The sequence below is a fragment of the Trachurus japonicus genome, chromosome 17, assembly GCF_045865225.1.
Source record: "Trachurus japonicus isolate A0001 chromosome 17, Traja_1.0".
Lineage (NCBI taxonomy): Eukaryota > Metazoa > Chordata > Actinopteri > Carangiformes > Carangidae > Trachurus > Trachurus japonicus.
The window spans coordinates 10,159,446-10,177,290 of NC_140923.1; the positions used below are offsets into that span (position 1 = coordinate 10,159,446).

At 41.8% G+C, this 17,845-nt stretch overlaps 1 protein-coding gene across 1 annotated transcript in view; it reads right to left on the bottom strand.

Moving 5' to 3' along the window:
- The window catches only part of LOC146970109 (contactin-associated protein-like 4), a 137,067-nt gene that overhangs the window by 26,379 nt on the left and 92,843 nt on the right, over positions 1-17,845 (bottom strand). Inside the window, exons 16-18 of the mRNA XM_085804619.1 lie at positions 16,250-16,468; positions 5,949-6,188; positions 396-635 (exon numbers count right to left, since the gene is read on the bottom strand). Of these exons, the coding sequence (XP_085660745.1) occupies positions 396-635; positions 5,949-6,188; positions 16,250-16,468 (699 nt within the window). The remainder of the gene's footprint in view (positions 1-395; positions 636-5,948; positions 6,189-16,249; positions 16,469-17,845) is intronic.

The following is a 17,845-nucleotide window of genomic DNA, read 5'->3' on the forward strand; positions in this document are numbered from 1 at the left end:
AACTCCACAACGCTCTGGTGGACAAGTTGTGACCTGCACATTCACCACACTATGAGATAATAACACAACGTTACCACACAGAGTTGTTTTAGAGGGAAATTCATGCAAAACCACTGATGCACGTTGCCTTCAGGGACAGTTTTTCATCAAGCAGTCTCTGTATTTACCTCTACAACAACTCTGTCTGGTAACGTTGTGTTATTATCTCATAGCGTGGTGAATGTGCAGGTCACAACTTGTTGCTCGCATGGACAATTAAAGGTACTGCACCTACTCTTAAGACTATAGGGATAGTATAGCAATGGGTCAATTTGCCAAAATGGTGAACTATCCCTTTAAAATAAAAAAAGAGGCAGCAACCGACTCCTTCAAAGTAAAAGCCTCCTGCTCCTCACCGTGCTTGTTGATGAGCAGCGCCAGGTTCTCTCTGTAGTAGGAGCTGACGTAGAGCAGCAGAGCTGGACTCTGATTGGTCCTGAAGCTCAGCGACACGTTCTCTCCTCTCAGCGTCATGTCGGAGTAGATGGACGACGGCCGCGCGCCGCCGCCGCTGCTGCTGCTGTTCCTCATCGACTCGTACGGCTCCTTGAAGGTGTAGCTGACGGACGTGCCCGACTTAAAGATGGCCGACACCTCTGGAGGGGAAGAGAGACACAGCCACAGAGCGGCTCGTTACATTCAGCAGCATTAGGTTTTACATTAAAGGGATAGTAGCATTTTTTTAAAGTGTGGTTGTATGATCTACAAATAGCCCCTAAGTACTTTAATTGCAGTAGAAGACTCTCTGCACTCCTCCCGTTAGCATTGCCAGCCCATAATAGCCCTGCCCAGAGATTTACAATATACATTATTGTGAACAGACCCAAAGAAACGGCCTATTTTCACGGCCTAAAAGAGGATTTACGTGAAAAAAAAATACACAGTTCCATTGTTCACTATAATATAATTTTTTCCAGCCCTTCAAAGTGCAGGAAAAACACAGTTTTTATTTGGACCTAACCAACTCACGTATCCCTCCGCCCAGGGTTAGCGCCCGCCGATCAGCAGTTGGTTAGGTCCAAATAAAAACTGTGTTTTTCCTGCACTTTGAAGGGCTGGAAAAAATTATATTATAGCCAACAATGGAACTGTGTATTTTTTTTCAGGTAAAACCTCTTTTAGGCCGTGAAAATAGGCCGTTTCTTTGGGTCTGTTCACAACAATGTATGTTGTAAATCTCTGGGCAGGGCTATTATGGGCTGGCGTTGCTAACGGGAGGAGTGCAGAGAGTCTTCTACTGCAAATTGGAGATCATACAACCCCACTTTAAAAAAATGCTACTATCCCTTTAAAACAAAGATGTGCTTTGATCTTCAAGGCAGATGCCACGTTCAAAGTGTTTATTTTTTTCATTTTCTTATTTCAGAGCACTGACTCCAGCCTTTGAGTGAGTTTAAACCTCTTGAACCTCGACAGATCAATAAAGGTTTGTTGGTGCTTTCAGAGCAGCGCCACTGAGTTTTCATCAAGGAGATGCACACAAGTCCTTTTTCTTTTCTTGTTCAAGTCCCTGCAGAGTTATATAATATATATCTGACCATTTTTATTATTTGCAGTGATTTGGAGAAACCAGAGGAGACTAAGCAGCGTCATCAGGCGTCAAGTCCAACTGTAGCTGTCAGGGGAATATGAAATGCATTTTGATAAGTTATCAATATTTCTGTCAAACGACACTTAGATCTGATAATGTTTCAGCCAATCCAGTTTCAGATTTGGTCTTGGACCAATTTTTATTAAATCTCCATCCGCTCTTAGATCCTATTCCCGTCTCAACCTCCCTTGTTCTTTTAAAATTTAAAGAGCATATTAAATTATAAATAACTGAGGTGAGACGTCTTTGCTCGGAGTTCATGACTCTGAAAGGATATCGAGGGAGTGACTGCCTGTTGTAAACAGAAGATGGAAAAACACCAACTTGCAAAATTACGAGAAAGGGTTTTTAGCTTTTTCTTCTTTATTTCCCAATCAAGGACAGAAACTCTTCTTCTCATTTCATTTTATTTAATTTTTTTTCTTTCTTTCTTGTTTTTTTTTCTCTTTTCTTGTATTTATTAAATTTTTTTCTCTTTTTCTGCTGATATGAATTTGTCTGTAACTTACTTGTCTGTAAGGGTATTATGGTGGGGGTGGGGGGGAAGAAAAAACACTTTACTGACTTAAATAAATCTTTGTGACCCAATTAGTGGAATTAAAAAAAAAAGAAACTGTTCTGGGTTCGAACCCGCCGGCCGGCTAGGGCCCTTCTGTGTGGAGTTTGCATGTTCTCCCCGTGCATGCGTGGGTTCTCTCCGGGTACTCCGGCTTCCTCCCACAGACCAAAGACATGCAGGTTAGGTTAATTGGTGACTCTAAATTGCCCATAGGTGTGAATGAGAGTGTGAATGGTTGTCTGTCTATATATGTGTTAGCCCTGCGATAGACTGGCGACCTGTCCAGGGTGTACCCCGCCTCTCGCCCGAAGTCAGCTGAGATAGGCTCCAGCTCACCCGTGACCCTAGTGCAGGATAAGCGGTATAGAAAATGAATGAATGAATGAATGAAACTGTTCGTCACTTTGAATGTTGGACAGACGTCACTTGTTTTGCATTGAAAGTTATAAAATACTTATTACTTGTTGAGTTTTAGCCTTGGGTTTCTGTTTAAACTCTCATAGATGGCAGCTGCCAGTGAGGAAAACACATTTTGGGCTCAAACCTGAAGACAGAGGTGAGTTCGCGGACATGGATGAAGCTGTGTGTGTTATTTACTACAAGAACATAAAACCGTTATTGTCCGGGGAGTCTTACAAATCGAGAACAGTATCTGACCAAATAATCAGCACATTGGGGAACAGAGTCTGCTGCTCAGGGTGGTTTTAACTCAGATATCAGATATTTAAAGCACGTAAACAAATCTACAGTATGTGTCCTAATTAGACTGTAACAGAAGGAAAAGCTGTTCTGCAAATACCAAACACGCAAAAGCAATAAAAAAACCTTTTGTATCAATTACAGAAAATGGTGCTGACCATGTTTCCTGACTGTTTTAAACGCAGCTTCATCCATTCAGTGTTTCGCCGAGGCTTCAGTTAAAATCTAGGTCTGCATCACCCTGATGAGAGTAGATGGACGGCTGGAGAGAAGATGGAGAGTCGTCCTAAAGTTGTTGAATTAACTTAATATGTTCATTTTGTTGTATGAAAGTTATTAAGCATTAAAAATGTAATTAATTCAACATTAACCAAGTGACTTACAGTAAACGGAGTCTAATGCAGCAGAGAACACCCACACTGATTTTCAGAATAACCCCTCATCTCGTGTTGACTTATCTATATTTTTTCTGTGTTTTTATATTTTCGTAATGTTAAATATATTATGGGAATTATTTCTATAAAGCCTGTGTGGAGATGCAGATATTCAGGGTTAAGCTGCAGACGGATAAACTCTGCTCAGACGGCCGCCGACTTTTTACTCTTTTGTTCCCTTTTTGCCGAAGCAGCCACAAGTTGACACGTAACATCGAAGCGGTGCCGACCTTGTCTGGTGCGATATACGAGCTAAAGGTAAAGCAGAGCGGAGGGGGAGGAGGGGAGGGAGGGGAGGGAGGGATGTGACTGTGCAGCAAAGTGGTTAAGTGGTTGGACAGCTCTCACAGAGACGGGTCAAGGCGGATGTCACTGGCGTTTTTGTCTGAGAAACATATAAAACTTTAAAAGTGGCTTCAGTTTATGTATCGACTGTGTGTTGGTCTTCCTCAGCAGAACTCAGACTTCCACAGAGCTTAACGTCTGCCTGTTTTATAGACACACCTGTCACAGCAACCTGGAAGACAAGTCAAATCAATGTTTATGTGCTTTTATTCAGTACAGAAGGACTTCATTCCTGCTGCAGCAGCATGGTGAACTCCCATGCCTGCATCCATGTGGACGGTACCAGTGTGGCAGGAGACTACCTGTGTAGGTCCAGCCCACAGTCACAGAGTCAATGAAGCCTACTGTATCGTATCGTGTTGGACCATACAGCATCGTATCGTACAGTATTGTACCGTACCGTAGCTTACAATATCGTACAGTGTCGTATTGTACCATAAAAGTATCGTATTGTATCTTACAGTTGGCCTATAATATCATATCTTATTCATATCATATTGTACCAGTATTGTATCATATCTTATAGGGGTGTAACGGTATATGTATTCGTCACGGGGTCATGGTTCGGTGCACACAGTCTTGCGACGAATATGTCTGAGTGAATATTTAAAAAAAAAAAGTTGAGTCCTCCCTCCAATCCAGTTGGCGGTAATGAGCCTAAAAGCTGCTACAACCGTCATAACAGACAGAGAAGAGAAGTGATGAGAGTGTGAAGTTAGAGGAGCCGCCCGTGTGGCTTCTCAGTGAAACACAACGGCAGCGGCTCGTGAGTGGTTGACCAGAAAAAGTCCGTTGGTGCTATTTCACAGATGTGCAGTGAAGGAAAAAGACAAAAAGACAAGTTGTGTGTAACAACTTATCCCCATTGCTGCTTTTAAGCCTCTTGACATGAACACAGACCAGAAACATCACCAAAGCACCTGGTATCTAACCTAAATTAATTGTGTAAAACAACATGGATGTTAGTTTCTTCTTTTGTTTTATAATAGTTGCCAGGTGTCAAGTGCAATTTTTTCCCCCTCTGGAATGAAAGGCATTATAACACTCCTAATGCACTTGTTTTATTTTATATTATACTGTATATATTTTTTAACTTTTATAACAGAAGACAGTTTTTAGTTTTACATTCAATCAGTGTCAGAGATGCGCGGATAGGCAATTATTTCATCCGCAACCGCATCACAAAAGTCGTCATCCGCCAGTGATAATGAGTTGCGCTGCACCGACAGTCATGTGTCTCAGCCAGTCAGGTGACTCGCACACAGCACAACAACACACAGCACAACAACACAGCGCAGCGACATGTGCAGGCTGCTGCAGCAGTGCAAGTCAAAGGGACACCGCCGAAAATAAAATGAGTAGGCTGCACGTAGTTGAAAATTTGACTGTTTCAAAGAGTGCTGCTCGTTTTTCGTATGTGGGTAACAATCGTCATGTCACCCGCCCGACCCGCGGATGTGTCCGTAAACCGCGCATCTCTAGTGTCTGCTGTACCGAAACCGTACCGAGCCGAGACTTGTGTGTACCGTTACACCCCTACTATCTTACAGTATCATATTGTGTCGTATCATAAATATTTGATGACATTTATCAGGTGGACAAAAACACAACTTCCTGCAGTTTTTTCTTTGCCTCCTGGGGTCCGTTTCACAAAGCAAGTTCAACAAACTCTGAGTCAAATCCTGAACTCTGAGTTGATCTACTCTGAGACAGGAAACTCAGAGTTCTGGGTTTCAGAACAGGTGATCTCCAAAAAAATCGACCTACTACGAAAAAAATAAGAGAGAAGTGCAATTTTCTCTGAACTGCGTGCGTGTCCGTGTCGTTTCATGTGAGTGTTGTTGAGATAAACTGACGGTGCAGAACAACAGGAACGATCAAACAAATCCTCATGGAGAATAAAACATCCAGTTGAGGAGTTTACACGTCCTGTCAGCCGCTGCTTTCAGTCTGCAGCTTCAGATAAAAAGGAGAAACTCAGGGTTAGTTGGAGAAAACCTGCTCCCGACCAGGTTAGGTTCACGGAGTGTGTTGCCATAGTAACTGACTCTGAGCTTCAGTTACCTCTCTTTGTGAAACGGGCTGGAGTTACTCCTCTTTCCCTGGTTAGAGTTACCTCCCTTTCTGAAACGGAAAACCCAGAGTTTGCCTCATTTCAGGGTGAACAGACTCAGAGTTTTCACTAAACCTGCTTTGTGAAACGGACCCCTGAAGGTGTAAATAAGCCACTTCAGCGAGTGTGTGTGTGTGTGTGTGTGTGTGTGTGTGTGTGTGTGTGTACCTGTGTGGCAGAAGACTCCTGTGTGGGCCGACAGCCCACAGTCACAGTGGAAGCCGGTCTCTCTCTCCACGCAGCGGCCCTGGTTGTGGCAGAGCGAGCCGTAGCTGCTGCAGTGACCCGGGCAGCCGGGCCGGACCCCGGGCGTGATGCTGGCCCGCTGCTCCAGGTCCAGGGTGACGCCGTTCAGCTGCAGCGAGCGGATGCAGCCGCGGAAACCCTTCTGTCTGGACGCTGTGCCTCCTGAGATTTATATATATTAAAAAAAAAACAGAGGATAGAGGTATTTACTGCTCTGTATTTAAAGGGATACGCCAACATTTTTTTTCGTGTCTTGCCTCACTGCCGAGTCCATGACCAGCAGATAGACTCCATCCTTTCGACTGTGCGTGTAGTAACAAGGGAGATAGAGCCGTATCGCCGTAATTAGCTTAGCTCAAACACTGGAAGTGTATGGGTAGTGTTAGCCTGCCTCCACCTAAAGTCGCTAATTAGCTTAGCTCAAACACTGGAAGTGTATGGGTAGTGTTAGCCTGCCTCCACCTAAAGTCGCTAATTAGCTTAGCTCAAACGCTGGAAGTGTATGGGTAGTGTTAGCCTGCCTCCTACCCGAGCCGAAACCAGCAGTCAGAAGCTCTAAACTCTGTAAATATATCACTTTATCCACATTTCAAACATGTTTAGGTGAGAAAGTAGCCGTTTAGATCAGCAGTGTGTTGTTAATTTGTCTAAATACCAGCTGTTTACAATTTTGTTCGGACGAATTTGGTGCTACTCAAGCTAGCCGCTGTGACCAACGCACTTCCGGTTACTTTCACAAAATAAAACCCCCGTTGCCCTTTACATACAGAAAACCATAGAATTTGTGCTTTTACTTTGAAATAGGAAGCTAACCTACCCTCGATGTAGCTAGCTTGAACCAAAATAAAGCGTCTTTGCTTGAACCCTCCGTTTTGACCGATCTCATCCCGTTAGCGGCATTTGACCGTTCAAGATGCCTTACCGGAGAGTTTTGTCAGCTCTGAGACGAAGATCGGTCTGACGGTTTCCCTTTAGAGTTGCTGAAGAGTTTCTCTGACGACTTTAGGTGGAGGCAGGCTAACACTACCTATACACTTCCAGCGTTTGAACTAAGCTAATTAGCGACTTTAGGTGGAGGCAGGCTAACACTACCTATACACTTCCAGCGTTTGAGCTAAGCTAATTAGCGACTTTAGGTGGAGGCAGGCTAACACTACCTATACACTTCCAGCGTTTGAGCTAAGCTAATTAGCGACTTTAGGTGGAGGCAGGCTAACACTACCCATACACTTCCAGCAGCGCCGTAACGTAACCGTGCGGGGCCCCCCCGCGGATGACGGCGGCGATGTTGGGGGGGGGTTGACGGCGGCGACAACACAGCAGAGCTGTCCATGGTTACTTAACCAAAAGTCTCTTGAAACATCAAACAAAGAAGAGAACTATGGAACTATGGAAACCCGGCTTAACGGGCGGGGGCGGGGCCCTCACGGCATGCGGGGCCCCCCCGCCTCGCGGGGGCTGCGGGGGTATACTTTACGGCCCAGACTTCCAGCATTTGAGCTAAGCAAATTAGCGGATCTCAGGTGGAGGCAGGCTAACACTACCCATACACTTCCAGTGTTTGAGCTAAGCTAATTACGGCGATACGGCTCTATCTCCATGGTTACTGCACGCACAGTGGAAAGGATGGTGTCTATCTGCTTGTCATGGACTCGGGAGTGAGGCAAGACATGAAAAAAAAAAAATGTTGGCGTATCTCTTTAACATCTGTTATGTTTGATGCGGGGATGTAAAATGCTGCACTTTAAATTTCCTGTGTAGCTGAAACTGCAAAACATCACAAACAATCAGCATCAAAGCGTGCAGCAATCACAGCCACTGTACGCAGCACTAGGCTGAACAAATCTTCCCGTCTGTCTTTTTCTTTTTTTTTATTCCAAAGCTGTTTCTTTCATTTCTTTAGGTGCTGACAAGTCTGTGTGTTTCTCTCTCTTTAGTTTTCTCTTCTCTCCGCCTCCTCCTGTCATCCACACGCTGCCTCTGCTCCTCCACAAGCTCCAAACTGTCAACGCTCTTCTTATGAAATGACACAACCATGAAACGGCGATGAGGCAACAAGGTGGTAGGTGGGAAACTGATCTGGGAGCAGAAGCGTCATCAGGCTGTCTTCAGGCCTGTCTGAAAAGCATCATTCAGCCTGGTGGTCGGCTGCCGTGTTGAATTACTGTCTGGCTGTGTGTCTGTGTGGAGCAGGAAGGAAGATTTCCTTTTCACTTTCCATCACCTCTACTCAGTTTGTCATGCTTTTTTTTTTTGCTTTTTTTTAAACATAATGGTGACAAACCTGCAGGCCGGAGATGACATATCAAAAGTGCATGACCACGTATGCGCCCACGCGATACTTCGCTCTCACCTGTGATGTGCACGGCTTAAAGTTCAAATGAGACAACCTGTCATTTCTGTAAAGATCACAGGGTGAAATTGTTATTGTCCTCACACAGAGATGACGACTTCCTTCTTTTTTCACACCGATGAATCACAGAGCTGTCTGCAGCTTTTCACACCAATAAACCACCTCAGACTCTTCGTTGCTATGATGAACATATGAAAATTAATCTTTTGATGAATATCCCTTTTATTAAACTGTGTGCAAACAGTAGAACTAATTGCTAATCTCATGTTGGGTGACCTTTCTAACTTCTGACCACTGCAACTTTAAATTGCACATGTTACAGTAAATCTGGTTTACGTCGTGAAGTTTTGCGCAGCTCGTTTGTTTGTTTCCGCAAGTGCAAAAGTGCAAAAATTCCTATTGACCTCAGCTGTACTTTATATCTGATGACAAAAGTTGAACATCTGATTAACAAGATTAACAAGGTCATCTTTATACTGCTGTTCCACAGTACGAGTTCAGAGCTGTAGACGTGTGCTCTTATTACAGTAAAGGAGACATATTATGCCCCTTTTCCACAGATTAAAATAGTTCCCAGGTGTCTTAAAGAGGAACTATGCAAGTCTGGTCACTTTTCTGTCCCTTTTGCCTTGGAATTTTCTTGTTTATAACTTAGAGAGCATTAAGCTGAATACAAGATTTACCATTTTCTTGATTTCATTGAGGAGCCATCTGCAGCAACCAGAGTGTATCAAAGTAGGATGAAGATGTTCATAGATCGCTCATTGAACATGTTAAACACAGAGCTGAACATGTGTCTCATTAGAAGAGCACTAGTCATAGATCCACATCTCCTCATTACAGCAGCAACTCACAGTGCGCTGCATCTCATTTCTTCATTTAAAGCGAGTTCACCGTGTTGTAACGACCACATTTTCTTCCTCTGAGTCAACATCAACCAGAGGACTTCATCCTGGACGGACAAGACATGAACACACGGCTGCAGACGCTCCGATGCTCACAACAAGAGACACTTCCAAGACGATTAAACTGTTTATAAAAAGCATAATGAGTCAAGATCAAAAGCAAAAGATGAAAAAAAAAAAAAAAATCAAAAAGCAGATATTCCTGCTCCTCTGGTCAGAGGGTTTTATCAATGGGACCTTCAAGATCAATGGAAGCTTCAACCTCCTGTACATGCTCAGCTCTAACCGGCTGATTAAAGCCTCTCTCTGTGAGATCACACTGTGAGAACACACTCTGGACTCAAGCACACCGTGTGACACAGGAGCGTGAATGGAAAAACAATTAGAAAGGGGGGGGGGTAGAGATCAAATAAATCATCAAAGGCGATGTACAGTATGAGACTGAAGACACATAGATCCAGGACCTGTGAGGATGAACAAAGCACTGCTGTGTCTAAATATAAATCCAACCTCCTGCTGCAGACTCCTGGTCTCCTTATCAGTGAATCGATGAAGTGTTTAATCCCCGTGAAGAAGTGAGAAGTCCAAAGTCCATTGTCCAAAACAGTGTATTTAGTTTACTTACTCGGTACTTTACAGAGAAGAAAAGCAGCAAATCCTCTGAACAATAGTTGCGAGCGATAAAACACTTCAATTATTATTGTTTTTTAATTAATCCTTCTAGTGTCAGCTCTAATCTGTTTGCTGCAGGAAAAACAAAAAGATAAAATACCCGTACGTCATCAAAGTATGAATAAATGAACAGATGCAAAGATAATCCTCCTCCTCCTCTGAAGATTTACTGAAATCACAGAGTTTCTTCTTAAAGAGGAACTATGCAGGTCCAGTCGCGGTTTCGCTGTTTTGGTCGCTGTTTTTCATTTGTTTTCAACGTAGCCGGCGAGAAGGCAATCCATGCGATGTGTAACAAGGTGGGTAACGTTAAAGGTAGGGACTTGGTAGTGTGGTACATTGTATCACTGACGTTGTCTTTTTACAGGATTGTTTCGTTCCACAGGTGATTGACTTTTTTCATTTTTGTAAAAAAGTATTCAAAGGGATAGTTCAACATTTTGGGAAATTGGCCCATTGCCATAATCCCTATAGTCATAGCAGAAGCTTTGTTACCTTTATTTGTCGGTGCAAGCTATTTTTAGAACGGCGGAGCAGAGCCGTGAGCTGCTCAGAGCTACGCTACGGAGGCTCATTATGGGATTTCTTGGTTTCACTCATCAAACTCATCAAATACACAATCCAACAACTCCACAACGCTCTGGTGGACAAGTTGTGAGCTACACATTCACCACGCTATGAGATAATAACACAATGTTACCACACAGAGTTGTTTTAGAGGGAAATTCATGCAAAACTGCCGATGCGCGTTCCTGTCAGGGCCATTTTTTAGGCAAGCAGTCCTCGAAAACAACTCCGTCTCATAATGTAACAATGGGCCAATTGGCCAAAATGTTGAACTGCCCCTTTAATTACTTGGTTGCCATCGGGTTGTGAAGAGAATTTCTGATACAGATAAATTACAGATAGATCCATTAGCCTCCATTCTCCTTATAACAAGTCATTTAACCATCACAATGACTGCAAAGCTGTTTAAGGTAAAACTCTTACATAGTTCCTGTTTAACTAAATCCTGTGCATCACGCCACCAACTCACATGATGCACAAAACACATCTAAGTCTGAACACACTGAAGCCAATGCAGCGCCAATAAACTGCAGCTTATCTGTCCCAACCAGGCAATACACGAAAAAAAAGAGGAATACTGTTTGCAATGAACGCCAACAAAAAAAATCTTTCAGTAAAAAAAGAAAAAAAAAACTGCTGCATGTGGATATTTTACACCAACAAATACTGGTCTGTGGAGAAACTGGTAAAAAGCAATGTCACGGCTTATAAATCCCTGCAGAAGTTATTAATTGTGACGATGTAATTCCCTTCCTTTATAAATCTGTACAATGATGAACACTTAAAGCTCATAAATAGACACAGTTTTCTAGAATTACAGCTCAACAATTCACACAACACTGCGGCGTCTTTTTATAATGAACACAGAATAAGCAGAGCGACGTTACAATCTGTCTCGTAACTTCATTGCACATGATTTCATAGTTTAGTTATTCATAAAATGCTTGCAAAGACAAGAAATCCAGACAGAAATAAACATTGTTTCCTCATGGATTATTTGTTGGTGGCAGGGTTAGAACTCATAAACAAGATGCACATAATAATATGGCTCTCGCAGCATTGTTGTGGCTTCCTATTGCAGGAACGCTGAGCTGATATCAATGCTTATTATATATACACATATGGATTGTGTGCTTTGTATTTATATTTATATTTCAGGCGTACAGCCGACGTCGTAAATAGCTCAAATCGTGACCATGAACTCATATATTCAGCACATTCCCATTCAAGCGCACAAAGCTGCCAAAAGTCCATTGTGCTGTATAATTCAGAGGTAAACGTATACGCGGGCAGAGACCTGTTGGCTATTCAGAGCAGGATTATCGGCTGAACGCATGCAGCCAATCAATATTCACCTCAATTTCCCTGCTGCAAGTAGATGAAGCTGAGATAAACAGAGGCACCACTATCGATCAAGTGTGGAGTTGGAGATATTCTGCAGCAGCGTCGTGTTATTCACAACGACTGCTGATGAATAACTTACACCTTCAGATTCATTTAAGGGAGAAGATTTAAAGAGCCTCGCTGAATGAATGAATGAATGAATGAATGAATTAATGAATGAATTAATTTATTTATTTCGGTATATCAAGTTTATATAACCGAAAGGGTGTAGGTTGAAGCCAAAGCTTATACCCCTACCCCTTTTACCTTAAAAAATTAAAAGAATATAAATATATATACGCATTAATACAATAGGATCAGATCACAAACATTTGAAATTAATCAGTACACTTACATTTCTGATCACAACAAAATAAAGAATTGCACACAGCGCATAACCCAAAATAGTACAAAATCATTGAACTTAATTTTCCATACTGTAACGAGAAATTATGTTGTTCTTATAAAGTTTTTTAAAGCTGACTAGAGTACAGCATAATTTAATATTTTCAGGACAATTATTCCAGATGTTAACCCCTCTAACAGAAAGACAGGGATTTTTTACAGTAGTTCGAGTCTTTGGTTTCTCAAATAATAATAGTGGTCTTCTCAGGTTAGAACTGGAATCCTTCATTTTAAACAGATTCTGGATATCTGGAGGAAGAAGTTTATTTTTTGCTTTGTACATGGTTTGTATTGTAATGTAATCAACTAAGTCCCTGAATTTCAAAATGTTCAGGCGACTAAATAGTGAGTTGGTCGGCTCACGGAAAGGTTTATTACTGATGATTCTTATAGCCTTTTTTTGCAATAAAAAAATAGAATTTGTATTTGTTCTGTGTGTGTTTCCCCAGACCTCAATGCAATATGTCATATAAGGGGAAATTAATGAATAATATAATGTGACTAGTGATTGTTGAGAGAGGAAAGCTTGGGCTTTATAAAGAATTGCAATGGATTTTCACATTTTGGATGTGACATAATTTATGTGTGATTTCCAATTTAATTTATCATCAATGATAGCTCCAAGAATGCTCGCTGCGATGTGTAATCACGACTCCCCGCTGCACGTTGGTTGGTTTGTTTGTTGAATGTGATTATTGCTGAGTGCGGTCAGAAAGCAGCGACTCAGCACTTTCATATTATCTATCATAGCAGCAGCCGGTGTTTAAGACTAACATTGAATCTGAAGTTTCATTCATGCTTTTCAGTGTGTGTGTGTGGACAGTAAGAGGTCACCATTGTGTTGCTGTTGCTGTTGTTGGGGGCTGTGGATGGTGGTGGTAAGAAAAAAGAAAAGACGTGTGGACTCAGCATCTTTTTATATCCAATAGCGCTGAGCAGACAACAGGGTTCGGCCGACAGCGGCAGCAGATTAACACACGTATGTGCGGAGGAATATTTTTAGCCGCCCTTTCTCTGAGGATTTAATCCCAGTCTCACGGGAAACTCACAGCACGCACGAGCTGTTACTGATCTGCAAACTTTATTTTAGCACTTGGCACCGCTTCACAAGAGTTAAGAGCAGAAGAGTCAGATAGTTATAGTGCGACTCTTGAAGCTGAATTGATAATAAAATGGAGAAATGTTACCTTTGGTTTATCTGTCTCACTTATAGAATATCGTCTTTACTCTGACATACACATTACCTGCTTCTCTCTACGGTGGCCTTTGGTTTACATGTGTCTGGAGGGTCTCCACTGGTAATATCACAGCAACTCAACCCGATTAATCTGGTTTTACTACCTTTTATAATTCATTGCACCTTAAAGGGACAACGAGGAGTTTTGGAAAAGCAAAGTGTTTTCACACTACATTTATGGGCCTCCGCGCACCGAGAAATTCTTTGACCGGTGCAAGACAGACTCATGTTTTCATTCATCAAGAATTAAAGTCAGAGGTTGGAAGACGATCACATACCGTCGTAGTTCCCACCATAAACGGAGATTCGGCGGCGTTATTCTCATGACTCGCCACGAAACCGAAAGTAAAGAAACGCTGGTCGGCTCGCCCAGCATTTCCACCACCACTAATAATAACAAAATAACCATAGAGACAAAACCATAGATTTATCTAAAATGGACCATTAACAAGTGGTAACGGAGATTCATCCACATTAATATGAGACTTTTTTATAACCAAATAGAAACTCCTCGTTGTCCCTTTAAAGGGAGTTAGTTAACTATATAGTACTGTATGCTGTGGGTTTATTGTGACTTTTACCTTGTAAAGGTGCTCAGTGTAGTTTCTGTAGCAGTAGTACTAACATGGAGCAATGTTTTTGTAATTTTTTTTTTTTTTTTTTAAAGCAGAAGTAAGCGATCTGGTGGTTTTGTCTAACTTCCTGTCAGCAGATGGAGTTAGCAGTCCCCGCCCTCGTCCCTACGTCACCACATTCACACGCATCCCTTGGCTGCACACGCAGAGAGGACTGCCCCTTTATGCCGTTCTCTCTCCTCATTGGATAAAGGTTGTAGGATACAAGGAAAGTTTTCTCCTGGGCTCAGAGCAGAGCAGAGTGACTGACAGACCCGTGTTTCAGACCAAACACTCTATAGGAGTGATTGCTGTCGGAAGATACAACTATTTAAGACTTAGATTAACACAAACATTCACCTTACTTCTGCTTTAATATGTATACATGTCTGATTTGTTATTATGAGCTTTTATTCGGTAAACTGATATGTACTGTAAGTTTAGTTGCATTTTAATGCATTACTTAATTGTTGCCCCTTTTTGGTTCTTAGCTGGCTCACTTGCAGTTTCTTTTAAATTCTGTTGATTAATGTTGCATTGGCCCTGTCAAATAAACCAATAAATTACATTAAATTAAATGTAAACTGGGCTCCTATTTTGGATTTAGGATGCAACATATACATATATATAGTGGTTTTATGCTATTCCAGTGATCAACATCCAGTGACAGTAACATGCAGAGGGAGTGAAGCAGAGACTGGATGATGTCGGTTCACAAACAGAGCCTCTGTAAATGCTTTGGGAGAAAGGAAATGCATTGAACACACACAATTGGTCTCATTTATGAACCGTTCTTAAGAAGAAAAGTCTTCTTATAAAACCCACTTATGAAGTTGTCAAGAAGGTTTTGACATTCACCAATGTTTTGTCATTTGGATTTGTTCTTAGCTAAGCTCTTAAAAACACTATAGACACTTAATTCACATCAAGTATGTTTATTGGGAACAACAGCAATCAAGTTCCTGATTATATTTATGATGGTAGACCTGAGAGTGAGTCTCTGCAGCTCTCTGTTTGGCAATACTTTTTTTTATTTGAGATCAAACCATTTCTTCTTTACTTTGTTAGTGCGCTCTTCTCCAGATACAGCGCTCAGTGAACAACTGACAGCATCCCATATATCTTTTTATTCTGTTGCCACTAAATATAACAGCTGTTTTTTTTCTTTTTTCCTACAGCGGTACCGCTTCAGCAGGTTGTTTTTATGTTTGGAGACTGGTTCTCCATCTTTAGATTTTCATTTGGGCATTTCAACTTTCTTTCTCAACTCAACTTCTCTGCTCAGTGTCTGTGGTTTCTGTGTGCACACGGCCCTGCAGTCTCTTGCCCTTTTACGGGCATTGACAGGGCATTTTCCTGCTAATCCTATGTTAATTAGGATCAACCTGGCATGTGCTCTCAATTTACTGTACGATGAGACGACATTCATCAATGTAAGAACACAGCTGCGAACATTTCTGCAGCCTAAGAACACGTTAATGAATCTGACAACGTAGAGTTTTCTTTGAAAAATTCTTTAGAACAACGTAAGAACGAATTTCAGAAAATACTTAAGAAGATATTGGTGTATTTTAATCTTTTTCCATCCCAGTAATCTATCTTGAAACCTGACTAATAATTAACTTTGCAGCAGATGGTTGTTATGTAGGCTATATGACCTTTACTGCACAAAGCTGTTAATAACAACGGAGAGCTTTGGACTTGTCTACAGTTTATAAGAAGTTAGGAAAACAAGAGTTTTATTGCCAAAAGAGACAAAAAGTGGACAGAAAGTTGTGTTGTGTTTGAGCTCGTTGAGGAGCTGCAGAGGCAGCAAGACTGAGCTACAAAAGGATAAAAGAAACGAAGCGAGTAAAAGAGATGGAGAGAGGCTGATTGTTTCAGTCCCAGAGGATTTAACAAAAAGCTTTGAACTCAGCAGTCCCAAAACTGAGGAGAAAATTCAAACAGGTACAGAAAACCTCTGAGGGGCTGCGAAACAAAATCCATAAAATATGACGACCGAGGATTTCCCTCTTTAGCTTGACAACTTTTGAGAACATTTAACATCTTATCTAATCTTAAAAAGAGGAAACCTGTCCCCTCACCTATGAAGAGCTGGCTGTTGAGCTGCAGGTGGAAGTGTCCGTCAGCAGGCGCCGGCCGCGTGGCGGCGGGAAGCTCGTCCAATCGGAGCGTCGCCTCCTTCACGTTGCGCTCGGCTCGGACTCGATGCCACCGGCTGTCGTTCAGCGGGACGCCCGAGTCCACCCGGACCTCCAGCGGCCCGTTGCCCACATCGAAGGAGAACAGAACCTGAGTGGAGGCTGGTTGAGGGAAAGAGGAGGAAATTACTTTTAATATTGATTGATTGATTGATTGATTGATTGATTGATTGATTGATTGAAACGTTTATTTATCCTCGTAGCAAGATTCAGGTGTCAAAACAGCAACATTAAAGGAGAAGCTAAACAGTCATTTAAGAAAAGATAATTAGTTAGGGTTATAGCTACAACTTCTTCATCAAAATGATTAACTTCCCAAAAATAATACATCCACAGAACGTCTAGAGGAGTGCAGAATTCAAGTATTAATTTTACAGAATTTTATTTAAAGCAGAAGTAAGCGATCCGGTGGTTTTGTCTAACTTCCTGTCAGCAGATGGAGTTAGCAGTCCCCGCCCTCGTCCCTACGTCACCACATTCAGGCGCATCCCTTGGCTGCACACACAGAGAGGACTGCCCCTTTATGCCGTTCTCTCTCCTCATTGGATAAAGGTTGTAGGATACAAGGAAAGTTTTCTCCTGGGCTCAGAGCAGAGCAGAGTGACTGACAGACCCGTGTTTCAGACCAAACACTCTATAGAAGTGATTGCTGTCGGAAGATACAACTATTTAAGACTTATATTAACACAAACATTCACCTTACTTCTGCTTTAATAGTGTATAAATATTTGTTTTATAAATTTGACGGGTCCAAAATATATAAATATATCTGGTTACATTGGCAACGTCGGCATGAAATGATCTCTGTGCCAACAGCATTAGTACGTTGATGTCCTAGCAACCAGTGTGACACTTACTGGCCAGGAGGAATTAAACCTGCAGCTAACACCTTTAAATTATTAAAGTTAATAAATAAATAAATGAAAGGTCAGCACAAGAGAGGCATAATTAGATACTTCTTAAAGTATTAAAGTGCCAAGTCATGGTTAAAAAGAACGATATGGAGAAAAAGGAAGGAGACACAGTGAAGCATGAAACGAGAGAAATCATAATTAATATGTTGTGTTACATTAACGTTCAACATCTTGAAACAAAACCATAAAATTACTCTGTTGCCTGGCGAAGCAGATTGATTTAAATCTAAATCAGATTAAAGATCATACAGTTGAATTAAAGCAAACATTTTTTTCCACTCACCCAGATAATTAATTCAATATAGTAAATGTTAAAGAGGTGGTGGACAGAGAGCTCTTTCACACAACAACACCGTCCTCCAGTTTATCTCAATTAAAGTGGAGATGTGACACCTCTTGTTTCTGATTCAGTCTGAGGAGGACACGGGTGAATTTATCTTCCCATAAAAAAATCTTTGCCAAATGCAGCTGGAATGAATCATCATCACTTCACAGCTGCATATTTCCACACTCCGCTCCGAGACCTGCCAGCCGGCGCCGCGACTGGGAACAGAGCAGACACACA